At 36.7% G+C, this 14922-nt stretch overlaps 1 protein-coding gene and 1 long non-coding RNA gene across 2 annotated transcripts in view; one reads left to right on the top strand and one right to left on the bottom strand.

The window, feature by feature from the left end:
• NUP35 (nucleoporin 35) overlaps positions 1-8513 on the bottom strand; it is a 35158-nt gene extending 26645 nt beyond the window's left edge. The window contains exons 1-3 of the mRNA XM_059394303.1: positions 8398-8513; positions 5228-5398; positions 2050-2177 (exon numbers count right to left, since the gene is read on the bottom strand). Of these exons, the coding sequence (XP_059250286.1) occupies positions 2050-2177; positions 5228-5398; positions 8398-8437 (339 nt within the window). The 5' untranslated portion in view covers positions 8438-8513. The remainder of the gene's footprint in view (positions 1-2049; positions 2178-5227; positions 5399-8397) is intronic.
• LOC132013892 (uncharacterized) lies at positions 8014-11456 on the top strand. The gene is made up of 3 exons (XR_009403134.1): positions 8014-8101; positions 9362-9392; positions 11212-11456. It is a non-coding gene; the product is annotated as an uncharacterized LOC132013892 (long non-coding RNA).
• The last annotated feature ends 3466 nt before the right edge of the window (positions 11457-14922 follow it).

The raw sequence follows: 14922 nt of genomic DNA, 5'->3' as shown, positions 1-14922 counted from the left end.
CTAATCAAGACTAAGAAGAGGCTCTTTCTCTAGAAGTAAATATACAAATATAGATTCTTTTGTAGAAAACTGACTAAACGAAGGAAATCTAAAATCTGGCTATTATCTAACAACCAGAACCAAATGTTGAAATAATGTTAAGAGACACAAACTATATTATTGTTCAATTCTTTTTTTTTTTTTTTTAAAGATTTTATTTATTTATTTGTCAGAGAGAGAGTGAGCGAGAGCGAGCATAGGCAGACAGAGTGGAAGGCAGAGTCAGAGGGAGAAGCAGGCTCCCTGCGGAGGGCAAGTAGCCCGAGGTGGGACTCGATCCCAGGACGCTGGGATCATGACCTGAGCCGAAGGCAGCTGCTTAACCAACTGAGCCACCCAGGCGCCCCTATTGTTCAATTCTTAATGCCAGTTTATTTCATGATTAGAAAGAGGCTGAGCAAAGCCTCGGCGGGGGCGGGGGAGGGGACAAAACTAATTTGGGCTTTAATAATAATATTCCTACCATCCTTTAAGTCAAACACATTCTCTACAAATTATGGCACAAGGGGTGCCTGGGTGGCTCAGTGGGTTAAGCCGCTGCCTTCGGCTCAGGTCATGATCTCAGCGTCCTGGGATCGAGTCCCGCATCGGGCTCTCTGCTCAGCAGGGAGCCTGCTTCCTCCTCTCTCTCTGCCTGCCTCTCTGCCTACTTGTGATCTCTCTCTATCAAATAAATAAATAAAATCTAAAAAAAAAAAAAAAAACAAATTATGGCACAAGCTTTTAAATATTTTGAACATAGCAATAACTGTAAACTACATTTGTTTTCATTGGTCATCAAAGAAGTAATGAAAACCAGCATGAATTTATAAGCCAGTGGTTCTCTGATCAAACTAAACTTCAGATTTACTTGACAACCTTTAGAAAACTATCCCAGGCCAGAATATTCTGATTTAGTTAGAATACCACTGCCCAAATATAACACAAGCAATATAAGTAATTTTAAATATTATAGTACACATTAAGTAAAAACAAGTACAGTTTATTTAATCTAGTACGTCCAAATTATTATAACTTTCAATATGTAATTAACATTAAAAAGTAAGTGAAGTAGTTCATTCTTTCTAAGTCTTCAAAATGGTGTGTATTTTACACTTAAGTATATCTCAATTAAGTACAGGACTGGCCACATTTTAAGTGTTAACAGCCACACTTGGCCAGTGGCTACTGTGTTGGGACAGCAGAGCAGTTTTAAAAGTGTTGTAAAGAAAAGGTAATGTGTTTAACACAATGAATTAATTTTGCTTTGCTTAACAAGTAGGCCTAGTATGCTAGGCATAGCAAGCCTGTAAATAGTCAAAATGTACAGAAAGATGTTTCCTACCGTTCTTAAACCTTCCAGTAACTATGCTATATTTGGTTTAGGGAAAGACAAAACATTTCTTCAAACCAAACAGCAGAAATGTCTTTATTCAAATAACTTATCAGTTTAACTGACACACTGTTTTAAGTCCTGCTAAGCACAATAGTGAAAGAACACTTGAGACTACACACGCCACTAAAATTCATACTTAAAAGAAAAATCCATACTACCTTTCAACTAATAATCAAGAGTTAATCACAGTATGTTAGCACAGCATGGCTGTTCCAACACTGGCTCTAGACTGAAGACTGCCTGGGTTTAAAGCCTGGCTCCACTAGAGTAGTTGACAAATTACTTAAGCTTTCTATGTCCTAGTTTCCTCAATGATTAAATGAACCTCATTAATAGCTGCTTCACAAATTCACCTTAAGGATCAACTAAAATAGTAAGATCAGAACCTGTAAGATCAGAACTATAGAATTACTGACATGAGAAAATAATCTGGTGTTCCATTATATTTTTAAGTATATTTCACAGTAAACACAATTTAAGTAGATTCCATGATAAATGTCCCTAATGCTTATTCTCTGCCACACAGTTACACTAAAGCAGACCTCAGAAAAACATTTTAAATTACTGATCCTCACCGTGCATCCACATAAAAACATCAAATTATTATGGATCATAAACAGGGGTATATTTGTCACCTGTCTTCTTGAAGTTAAAGGTGTTGATCCAAGTCCTGGGCTGGAAATATCATCATAGATACTTCTAACTGGTGGAGCTCCACTTTTATCTTTATGAGCTGGTACAACTGGTTGTGGTGGTGACCCACCTACAATGTACAAAAAAAAACAACACAAACCTCAAGTGAGAAAAAACCTTCCACCTTTCTGGTAAGATTCTTTTTCATTTATATTTTAAAAATATTGACTTGAACTCTGGTTTCATAGGGCTTCTCAAACTTTAATACACTGAGAATCACCTGGGAATCCTATTAAAATTCAGATTCTGATTCAAAACACGTGAAGTGCAGTCTGGGATTATGAATTTCTAACCAGGTCCCAATTATGCCAATGCTAGTGACTGAAAAACTGCACATGAATAAAAGGTTTCAGAAAAAAAAAATCTTAGTTTTTAGTAAATACATACAGCTTTCGCTTATTCAACAAAATCCTTAACATTTCAACATAAAACTTGATCTTATTTCTCACTTGAAAGCAGGTAAACAGTTCCAGCTTGTATACACTTGAATAATTATAATGCCCTAATGTGGAATTTGACTGCCAAAATTAAATAGATCCCATTCATGTTTCTCACAATAGAAGTATATTTAAGTACATAATAAATATGTAGGAAAAGGATCAACTTTGGGGGACATAAAGATGTCTTTATAAGTCAGAGAATCAGCAATGCAAAACAGTGAAACAATCCAGATTCTGTCATAACTTAATGTCTGAGCTTAAATAGTATAGTATAAGTTATTTAGAGTAGAGGCTATAAAACAAGTCTGACCTAGATTTTAACATCCTGCTCTGTCACTTACTAATAGGCTTAAGCAAGTTCTTTATTGCATTTGCCTTAGTTTCCTATTTTGAAAATCAGGGATACTACTATCTATCCTTTAAGACTGACAAAAAGAATGATAGTAACATAAAATGCTTGGCATACTGCCTGGCTCATAAGTACTCAATATATAGTAGCTACAATAAAAATACATTTTTTTAAGATATTATTTATTTTATTTGACAGAGAGAAACAGTAAGAAAGGGAACACAAGCAGGAGAATGGGAGAGGGAGAAGCAGGCTTCCTGCTGAGCAAGAAGCCCGATGCAGGGCTTGATTCCAGAACACTGAGATCATGACTTGAGCAGAAGGCAGACGCTTAGCCGACTAAGCCACCCAGGTGCCCCCAAAATACATTTAAAATATACATTTGGCCCTTGAATAACATAAGTTTGAACTGTACAGGTCCACCTATACACAGATTTTTTATAGTACAGTACTACGAATGTATTTTCTCTTCCTTATGGTTTTTTTTTAAAAGACTTATTTATTTTAGAGATAGAAAGGGAAAAAGTGTGTAAGCACGGGGGAGGGGCAGACGGAGAGGGAGAGAGAATCCTCAAGCAGACTCCCCACTCAGCATAAACCCCAACAAGGGGCTTAATTCCAGAATTGTGAGATCATGACCTGAGCGAAAATCAAGAGTCAGACAGCCAACTGACTGAGCCACACAGGAACCCCATCTTCCTTATGATTTTCCTAATATCCTTTTTTTTCTTTAGCTTACTTGATTGGATGGATAGTTTATAATACATATAACACACAAAATATGTGTTAATCGGCTATTTATGTTATTGGAAAGGCTTCCAGCCAATAGTAGGCTATTAGTAGTTAAGTTTTGGAGGAGACAAAATTATGCGAGAATTTTCAAGTGTTCAGGGGGTCAGTTTTCCTAACCCCTGCATTGTTTGAAGGCCAACTGTGTAAAAAACAAAAACCTACCCAGAAAAAGGTTAAGTCAATTACTTCAAATATAATTTATCCCTAATCAATCTTAAAATAATAATAAGCCACTTTAAACCACACAATACCTGAAGGACAATCAAAGTAAGACACCCATTTAAACATCCATTAAAAGGATCTGGGCTCACATTTGGAATTCAACCATTTCTGTAGCTAATTCTCACTACTCATAGTCAAAACTTCAGTTTTCTTTTAAATTCTTTCTTTGCTAAAGGAGTTATATAAGATACATGCTGCATTTAGGTAATAATATTTTGTGCTAATAATTGCAAATTCTGTGTAAAGAACTTCCCCATAGCTTGTAGAATAAATCCTTTAACTAAATAAGGTAAGAATCTTAATCACTATGACTAGATGTAGAATTCATATCTACAAATCACAAATTACACTTCTTATTGTCACAAATGGCTACGTCTCATTCTTTTTTTATAGCTGAGTAATATTCCATTGTGTACATATACCACATCTTCTTTATCCATTTATCTCTCAAGGTCCTAGAGGGTACTGTGCTAAGTGAAATAAGTTAGAGAAAGAGAAATACCATGATTTCACATATACATGGAAGCTAAAATAAAACAACCAAACAAATAAAACAAACCAGACTCTTGAATACAAACAACTGGTGGTTGCCGGAGGGAAGGTGAGTGAGAGGATGGGCAAAATAAAAGGGATTAAGAGGAACAAACTTCCAGTTATAAAATAAGCAAGCCATAGAGATGAAAAATACAGCATAAGGAATATAGTCAATAATATTGTAATAACGTTGTATGGTGGACAGATGGTGACTACCCTAGCTGTGCGCACTAATACGTAGAACTGTCAATTCAATATATTGTACCATAAAACTAATACAGCAAACTAATATGCTGATTATCCTTCAATACAAAAAACAAATTACAGTTCTTTTGACAAAATATTTGCTATTGTCGTATTTAAGATAAATCATTTAAATGCATTAAATTATTCAGTTAAAGTTAAATGACCATATTTCTTCCCCAGCCCTCTATACTTTAACATCTTTGATATGGATAATTTACAAAAAATGGTATCTTGGCATTGTATCATATTTGGTGTTTTTCTTAGTGGTACTTTAAATAATAGTGAGTTTTACAATCAAGGGCATCTTAAATTGGATGAAATGTAATACACATAGTTTTAAGGAGTAGTTCCTGGAATTACAGTAGCTTATACTACTTATACCTCTAATCCAACAATCTAAAAATTTAAAATAGAGACATTGTTTAATCTTTTTAATTAATAAATGTGTTAATAAGGTTGAATGTTGTATCATTACTTTTTAAAATTCTAATACATGTATTAATAGTACCATAAAATTATTTTAAACAATTTACCTACCTGCAAGTAAAGGTGATCTCATTTCCATTACTCCTACTGAAGGGCCACTGATTGATCGAGGTTGTGGAGTTACTGGAGCTGGCAAATCCCCCATTAAAAATCCAGGTAAGAACTGGGCATTAACCCCTGGCTTTGGAGATGTTGGTGAGCCTAGCATCATTGGTTCAGATCCTAAATGAAGAAAAAAAAAAAAAAGGACCTTAAAGTTACATTATCTAACAAAAAGATGCAAGAATCTGGCATAAATAATTTTGAGAATTTAATCAAACCTTACATATTACAGAACCATAGTTGGATTTATTATTTTAAAAACTAATAAAAATTATTCCTATAAAAATGTAAAAGTATTTTTATTAACAATATTAATTTGTCAGTTTTTCTTGTTTACATTATTTCACAGGTTTAAGAATCAACAGTTATTTTTAAATGGAAAAATTTTGGATTATCTTAAAAAAATTCTTACTACATACAGAATAACTTCTTTCCACTTCTGGGACAGCTTCTTCCATGCAACCACCAAAAACAAGAGCAGGGTGCACTAGTTACTTACACAGACTCTTAGCAAATCAAACAAAATGGGTTTAGCTTGCTATATGTCCCATTTTTTCTTCCAACAAACAAAAACTGTAAATCATTTTTGTAATAAAAGTAAAAGCATGCACACATTATAGCACATAGGAAATAATAGTAATGACTAGCATCCCAACCAAGAAACATTGAAAAATTTAGAAAGTTTACTTTTTGGATCATTCTTTAAAATAATTTTAAAGTTAAGAATAATCAACAAAAGTCTCCCCAACATAAAACCAATTTAAAGAGAGCTGATATTTCACAATCATCAATTCAAAATTAATTTCACAATTTAGAGGATAGGTATTATTATTCTCACCATGAAGAGAAGGAGGCTATAACCTACTCTAATAGAGTAAAATAGCACAGTAAGGAAAACATGGGTCCTGGAGTCAGAGACCTGGACTCAAGTCTCTTGGCAAAAATGGCAGTTTAGCACTCAGTCACAGAGCTTTGTTTAGAATTAGAGCAAATACAGCACTTGACCCAGTACCTAATATTCAGTAAGTGCTCAACATTAGTTATCATTATTATTCTAAGAGTATCTTAGAATAGCAAAAACTAAGTGACTAAAATGTAAATGCAGTTTGCGATTTTTGCTTACGAAAACTTAAGTTTTCAACTGTGTGACAAGCCTGAATGTGATTCATGTCACTCAGAAAGGTCAAACATTTGATGTATTATTTATTACAATGGTTGATTTCTAAGCAGCCTCAAAAATTTGTTTCTTGTTATCCAAATGCAATTATTTATCCTTCCTCATGATGTAGCCCTAGATGTTAACAATGCCAATGCAAGTGTATAAAAGAGGAAAAAGGCAAAGTAGTTCATGAAAAAATAAAGCAAATTATGAAATAAGTTGTGAAGAACTGTAACTACATTGTAATTACTTTAAAGTGCTATGTTACTATGTTACTATTACATATTTCCAAAGAACATAAACACCAAGAGTTTAAACAAAAGCATATTCTGAACAGATCTTTAGAAATCTATAGTAGTAAATACAAAGTTCTAGGTACCACCAACTACCTCATTCTCTCATCACTCGAAAGAAAAAAAACATATAGGGCAATTTTAAGAAGAATTAAGTCAAGAAAAGTTCTGATATATATACTGTGATACACTTAGAAAACACCCGAGTGAGGAGGAGGTCTTAATCCCCTGTTACTAACCACCCCTCAGTCTAAATTTCACTTGGAGAACTAGAACAATGGATCCTGCAAGTCTTAAATTCCATTTCATGGTCTGTACATCTAAAATGATAAGCCCTAGGTCTAACTAAGGTAGCACCGTTTGCTGAAGTAACCCTTAATTATAACATTAGGAGCTGGAAAAACTATTCACCTGCAATACCTGCACTATGTGGACTTGAACAACTAATACCAGCAAATGTCAGATATGGACAAGTTTATTCACATTTGTAGCCCCAAGAACTATGCACTCCAAAATGTTTTGTTGAGTAGAAAACTTTGTAACTGGAAATGAATGATCTCCTGTTCTCTAAAAATAACACAAAACATAAATACCTAGACCAACATCTGTACATAACTTTAAAGGTAGCAGGGCGTCTGCGCTGACATTATGCATTTAGTTTTTTATGACTAATACTACAACAGTTCAAGTTATTCCAGTCTCAAGACACATTTTGCACAATGCATGACAAGCACTAAATATCCTTCAAACCTTAAAAAACAAAACCCAAACACTCATTCTACAAACATGTATACCGCGCTTGCTCTTTTCCAAGCTCAGAATGTTGTTGCCTAATTTTCAAATGCGTCTCGACGATAGCAGACAATATTCTTCTCTAAAATTGTTGACGGTTCCCACAAGTGCCAAGAGTCAGCAAAGAAAAAGGAAATCGACATCCCGCTCATCAAAACATCCCGTTTTTTTTTCACCCCAACACTTTCAGCAAGGCTCTCCGTTAACAATGCGAAGTTTTTAAAAAGTTCATTCAGTGACCGATTAGAGGAAAAGACCTCCTACAAAGTCACTTCCCCAAGATAAAGGCGGGAAAATGGTACGAACTGTGGAGATACTAGCCAGTATCTCCACAGCTATCATCAACGGGTTAAATGTCGCACGATTCAAGTTTCTATTAATAACAGATTGCTTTTACAAGGCCCAGGACGAGGAAGGAATCAAACAGGAACTAAAAGCCCAGGTGACCAAAGAACGGTAAACTGTAACCACATTCCAGGGCACCGCCCACCCACGTGTACGCCGGTCAGTTCCTTCCGACCGAAGCCTCCCGGGATCTGGGAAGCCAGCATCGCGTCCCCAGCACCCGGAGGGACTCAGGTATGGGCAGGTCGAGCGCGACCCGCGTGTGGGGTAACAAAACGGCGTAGTAACCACTCGACAGTCATTTCCACACCCTACGCAGAGCCCGCAGCTTCCCGGAGCCGCCTCGCTGGCTGCAGCGTGGCGACGCCCTGAGCAAAGGGACAACTAGAAACTTGGGGGGTGAACTAGGCGCTCGTCCCCGCGACTGAAACTGGCAAAGAGGCTGATGACTACTGGCTTTTAGTCTTGCTTGCTCCCAGATCTACAGCGTGGATCTCAGCCACCAGCGAGAAAAACAGTTTTTCACTCACCCAACGTGGGCGCCTGGGGTTCCACAGCAAAGGCTGCCATCGCAGCAGTAACTACACTTGGCCCCAGACCTTCTCGATTTTCAAAAATGGCGGAAACTCCCCACGGGTAAGGGCGCGCTGCCTTAAGAGGTTGCGTAACTTCCGGACTTGCGCAGTCCGTGTATTGTGGACGCCGCAGCCGTCATTTTGGAATGGGGCGAGTGTCTGCGCGCACTGTGCGTTTCCAACAAGATTTTAGCGGGGAGCGTGATGTAGCACGGTGGTAACGATGGTTCTGGGAATGCTTTTGCGGGCGCTGTGCGCCTCCTGAAGTGGTGCTTGACTTTCATGGAAGCACAAGTTCTTTTACTCATGGTTTTATAATCAGCGTGAATTTACCCAGTGCCGTGTCATCTGTCAGCTTTTCCAAGTTACACCTGGAAGAATTACCTTAATGAAGCAGGTGGTGCCGCTCTTCAGTACTGATTTCTGGCTTAGTAACCATAAACGTTGTTATAGAGGCACAATTTAAGCATAATGCATATGCTGTTTTATTACATTTTAATACATAGAAAAGATTTTTAAAAATGTAGGCTGATAATGAACACACGTGAACCTACCACACTATGTGCTCCTTCTGTCTTCCCACCACTTTGCTGCTTTTCTTTAGAGGGTCTTCAAATATACGTCAAACACACTCACATTCTAGATCTGTATGTGCAAAAATATATTTAGTTTTGTTAACTTTATGAAAATGATATGCTATATGTATGTATTTTAAGATGCTCTGTGCTCCATAACAAACTCATTGTCCTCTAAATATCCACCCATCCTCCCTCCCTGTTTTCCTCTGGGATTTCCTGAAATCGCACATCCAGCAAGAATATTGTAATTGAGTGAGGCAATAAAAATTCCAGCTTCACTTAATTTCTGGCAAGTTCCCAGAAACCAAACTTAAAACCAATTTATTTTTTTTTTTTAACAGGTGTGTGGGTTGAATTGTGTCCCTCAATAAGGTATGTTCAATGTCTAACCTTCAGTACTTATTTATGTGGCCTTATTTGTAAATAAGGACTTTGTAGATGTTACTCAGTTCAGTTGAGGGCATACCACATTAGGACAAATTTGGCGGCTTAAACCAATAAAAATGTACTTTTATAGTTCTGAGGCCACAAATTTGAAATGAGTCTTATGGGGGCATAACCAAGGTGTCAGCAAGATTGGTTTCTTCTGCAGGCTCCAGGGGAAAATCTTTTTCCTTGGGCTGGTAGCTCCTTCTTCCCCCTTCAAAGCCAGTGGCATAGCATCTTCTGTCTCCCTGACACTGCTTCTCTCTGCTTCAGGTGTCACATGCACTTCTTCCGTAGTAAACTATCCCTGTCCCTTCCTCTTGTAAGGACATTTGTGATTATATTTAGGTTCCACTGAGATAATCCAGGATAATCTCCTAACTTCAATATCCAGTTATACTGGAGCAAGTCGATAGTCATATCTGCAAAGCACTTTTGCCATGTAAGGTAACATTCATAGGTTCCAGAGATTAGAGTGAAGATACCTTCAGGGGCTATCATTCAGCCCAACACACCCACCAGTTCCCTTTTTAGAATGAAGGTACCGGGTGCCTGGGTGGCTCAGTGGGTTAAGCCGCTGCCTTCGGCTCAGGTCATGATCTCAGGGTCCTGGGATCGAGTCCCGCATCGGGCTCTTTGCTCAGCGGAGAGCCTGCTTCCTCCTCTCTCTCTCTGCCTGCCTCTCTGCCTACTTGTGATCTCTCTCTGTCAAATAAATAAATAAAATCTTTAAAAAAAAAAAAAAAAAGAATGAAGGTACCAAGAAGGGTTCATAAATGAAGGAATTTCTGTATAAATTGTAATCTAGCCAAACCAAAGAACATTATGTTAAAAAGTATAAGATGTATTCGATGAGTGTGTGTATTGACCGAGAAAAATCTACATAATTGATATTCTGAAAGAAGGGATATGAAATCGTTTTACCTTATTTCTTTAAAAGAATATCTGGGTACATATGCAAAGGTGTGGGAGAATGCTTACTTAAATAAAGGAAAAGGTTGGAAAACATTTGTACGAACCTGTTAACAGGGAAGATGCAGTAGGAGAGGGGGTTGTAGATTGGAGTGCTTAAGAATGGCCTTTAACTTATTCTATATAACTTTTTAGCGGTTGATTATAGGTGTTATTTATTATTCCAATTAAAAACTTGGGTTTTTTTGTATTTTGTTTTTTAAGAAAAATTCATTTTCCCTTCTTCACTTGCATTTCAATCTTCTACCCTTTCATCTGGCTCTTTCCTTATCAAGTTATAAAGATGCCCAGTTTGCCCTATCAAAAAACCTTCTCTAGACTTTGTTCCTCCTTCTAGATACCATGCACTAATTTCACTCACATTCTTTTTTTTTTTTTTTTTTTTTAAGATTTCAAAAGAAAGGTCTACAGACTTTAGTAGATGATCTTTTTCCCTAATGTCGCCATCTTGGTTGCCCTGTGTAAATAGTCTTTTGAAACCACTGACCCCAACTCTTTCTCCATTTCTTTGACATCTGCAGTATTTAAAAGCTTTGACAATATTTCCCTCAACACAAGTGTTTTTTCCTATTTTAGTGATGCTACACTTCCTATTTCTCCTTAAAACTTTCTCCTTTTTCCCTAACTTTTCTGTACCTGATTCCATTTCATTCTAACCTGGAATTATTATTGTTAGTCAAAACTTGGTCCTGCCTCTCTTCTCATCTGGCAGTTAATGCCCCACCACTCTCTAAGGCCAAATGCTACTTTTCTTTGCTTTTTTTTTTAAAGAGTTTATTTATTTATTTGACAGAGAGAGCACAAGGAGGGGAAGCCGCTAGACCCTGGGATCATGACCTGAGCCGAAGGCAGACACTTAACGACTGAACCACCCAGGTGCCCCTTTTCTAGATGCTTCTGAAAAATCTACCAGCATATCAAACCTCAAAAACGAACTCATCTTACCCCTAAAACCAGCCCCATTCCACCTGTCCCTTTTTTTTTTTTTTTTAGTTTTTTAAAAACCCAAAATTAAAATTGTAACATGTTGAAGCAGAATTTAAGGTCAAACAGACTTGAATTCAGAGCCCAACTTGCTCACTTAAATCCTATATTATTACTTGGATTTGTATTGAATATCTCCGGATTTTATTTTCTGTAAAATAGAAACAATACTTAAAAAGGTGGTTATGCTTAATAAGGTGCCTGGTCCACTTTGCTTTTTTCTGGTTTCCACTTTCCCTGCCATCAAATATTCACTCTTATTTTTTCTGCCTCCTCAATTCTTAGGCAATTGTAGTCAACACTTAACATTTCCTTACCTTCAGTTCTCTCCCACCAAATCTAACATACCACTACCCAATACTCTCTTCTTTGTACATTTCACCCAGATCTTCAAAAGCTCTGACTTCTTATTCCCTACAGTAGCCTCCTTATCCTCAAATCCATAAGCTTCACATGTGCAACACATACCAACCAATACATACATTCTCACCTGGGCAAAAAAGAAAAGGGAAAACCAGGATCTCAGAGTGTAAGATACTATAGACTGAAAGTTTTTCTCCCCGCCAAATTCAAATGTTGAAATCCTAACCCTCAACCTGATGGTTTTTTGGAAGTGAACCATTGAGAAGTGATCAGGTCATGGGATGGAGCCCTCATAGATAAGACTCCTTGTCTTATAAGAAGAACCCCATAGAGCTCCCCATGCCCACCACCTCTGCCTTGTGAGGATATAGTGAACAAACTGTGGTCTGTGAACCATGAAGCAGCTCCTCACCAGACACCAAATCTGCTAGTGCCTTGATTGCAGACTTCCCAGCCTCCACAACTATGAGAAATAAATGTCTGTTCTATAAGTCACCCAGTCTATGGTATTCTCTCATAACAGACAAAGCAGCCTGAGACAGGAGGGTAGGAGCATCTCTTTTAGAGGTTGCAATAGGCACCCTTAAAGGGAATACATATTGTAATCCTAATTTCACCTCAAGGTGATTGAGAACTCTGGCTTCAAAAATCAGGTCCTTATACTCTAAACTTCTTAAGTCAATTCTCCCTTGGCAAAACTTCAAACTCTTGTGAAAGATATTTGCACTTTATTCCTTGATCACAGAAGTCTCTCTTTACTTTCCATCCCAATTTACGAAATCCTGTTCTTTATGCAAGTAGCAGCCCAAGCCTCTCTTACACCATGAAGCTTGCCACAGCCGTGCCAGCCCTCAGTCATCATTCCTTTTCAGAATGTCCAATACATTATTTCTCCAACTCATTTTCTATAAGATACTTGTTTCGTAAGTTTTCTTTTCAGCCCCACCCAATAGATGGATTTTTTCGAAGATAGGGATCACAACTTTTTCTTTTCTGTATTTCCATCAATTTTCAGTAAATATATATTAGAAAAGTTAAATGAGAAATATATTAAAAGAGTAAATGATGAATGAGTTCTAAATAAATAAACATTAAATAAAGGTTAATCATCTGACATTTTGATACAATTTTGTAAGATTTCAGATTTTTAAATCATAATTTTGCACCTTAAGTCTATTAAATATGCTTATTATTTATATTATAAAATGAAGTTTATAGTTTGAATTAACCTTTTTTGATAAATTGAAATTATCATAACTTGGATTATCTTAAATGACTGGTGTGGCATGATTTTACTTTTTTATATTTCTTATTAAACTATAATCATTAACAATATTGCATGTGTCACTATATTCTTCTATACATGAATATTGCTATCTTAATTCCAATACTTGTTTTCTTGCTTTCCTTTCTAAACATACTAAATAAAATTTCACAGAACGTGGATTTATGGTTCTACTTCTATTCTGGATTCATGGTTCCCTGAGGTCTGCCCTCTGATGACATAAGACTTCATCAAAGTACTATTTTTGTAGACTACTGATATTCAAATTGGTATGAGGAACCCTTTCTTTAAACGAAGTATTGTGCAGATACTTACTACATACAACAGAACTGCTCTGGTGGGGAAAAAAATGGGAAGAATATGAGATCCACTAACTCAGACTCTTGTACCCTAAACTGTCTACGGACTGCCACACCTCCTGGTGACCCCTGAAACCCTTGGGTGGGGAACTGGGGCATTATGTGTATTTCAACTTTCTTCTAAAGTCAAAACAAATTTTTTAGAAGTAAATATGGGAAATCTCAAAATTTATGTTCAATATATTTGATACTTTCACAGCCAAACTGCTTTTGTATACATCATATATACTCAGTCCTCAGTACCTACTCATGTTTATCAATATGCAGAATTTATATGTAAGCATAAGGTCATTCTCCTAAAAGCCCCACACTCGGTCTATTCTGTATAAGTACCACACACTAACCTATTGCGCCAATGGAGCTCCACACTCGGTCTATTCTAAAAATAAAGACAAACAACTGTTTTAAATTAAAATGAAGAAAAAAAGATATCCACCCTTGGGAAAACTTTAAGAATAGGACAGTTTATCACCTTTAGAAAGAAAGCAAGGAGAGGAAGCATCTTATCACTCATGTTTTCATCTCAGCCTTTGGTGGCTGGTGTAGCATGGTCTGCCGATCACTTAGATTGTGATGTCACATAAAGCACACAGAGGAACCATGACTTCATAGGGCCCAAGGACAAGTGATCTCCAAGAGACTTTTGTGATGTTTAAGATGTAGGGAACATGTCTAGAAAGATACAAATCTATTAGTTACTATTTGCATTATCTGATTTCTATAAATAACCACTAAAGTCATGTCTTTATAAATTAGAAATAAACTATTAAATTTCGGAATGTATGGGTTTTGTCTTATCATTTCATTACAGTAAACAACTGGCAGAAAGGAAGTAGTCAAATGTCAGAAAACATCAGTTTAGCTGGTTCATCTGTTGTTTTTAAATCAATTAAATGGTTCCTTGCATCTGTTGGAAGTGCAAGAGTAATATCAAAATTTACATAACGTTGAGATAGAGGGATGAATAAGTGCAACACAGAGGACTTTGAGGGCAGTGAAGCTACCCTGGATAATACATAATAGTGGATACATGTCATTACAAATTTATTTCAAGCTATAGAATATACAACAGGAAGAGTGAACCCTAATATAAATGATGGATTTTAGGTGATAATGATGTACCACTGAAGGTTCACCAGTCATAACAAATATACTGTTCTGGTGGGAGAGGTGGGGAGGGCAAAACGGGCAGAGGGCATGTGGGAAATTTGCTGTGAAAAATAAGGTGTATTTTTCAAAAACTCATGTAAACTTTCAGTTGCAGTTTTATTCCCTGCTTTTATGTTTGAACTATCATGTAGATTTAATCAGATATTTGAAAGCCCTGTGTAAGTTTATAGCAGGCAACTTTGTCTGGCAGTGAGGGCAAGAGCAGGGAAGGAGCGTAATGGCTAAAGGTATCCTTTAAACAAGAAAAGCCGTGGGATGATAATTACGGATGGGTAATTGATTATGCTATTCTCTACAATGTTGTGTGTTTGACATTTTCCCTAATTAAATTCTTTTTTTAATT

This window comes from Mustela nigripes, chromosome 3, assembly GCF_022355385.1.
Source record: "Mustela nigripes isolate SB6536 chromosome 3, MUSNIG.SB6536, whole genome shotgun sequence".
NCBI classification, from domain to species: Eukaryota; Metazoa; Chordata; class Mammalia; order Carnivora; family Mustelidae; genus Mustela; species Mustela nigripes.
The sequence above is the reverse complement of the archived record's forward strand: the minus strand, read 5'-3'. Positions and strand labels throughout refer to the sequence as shown.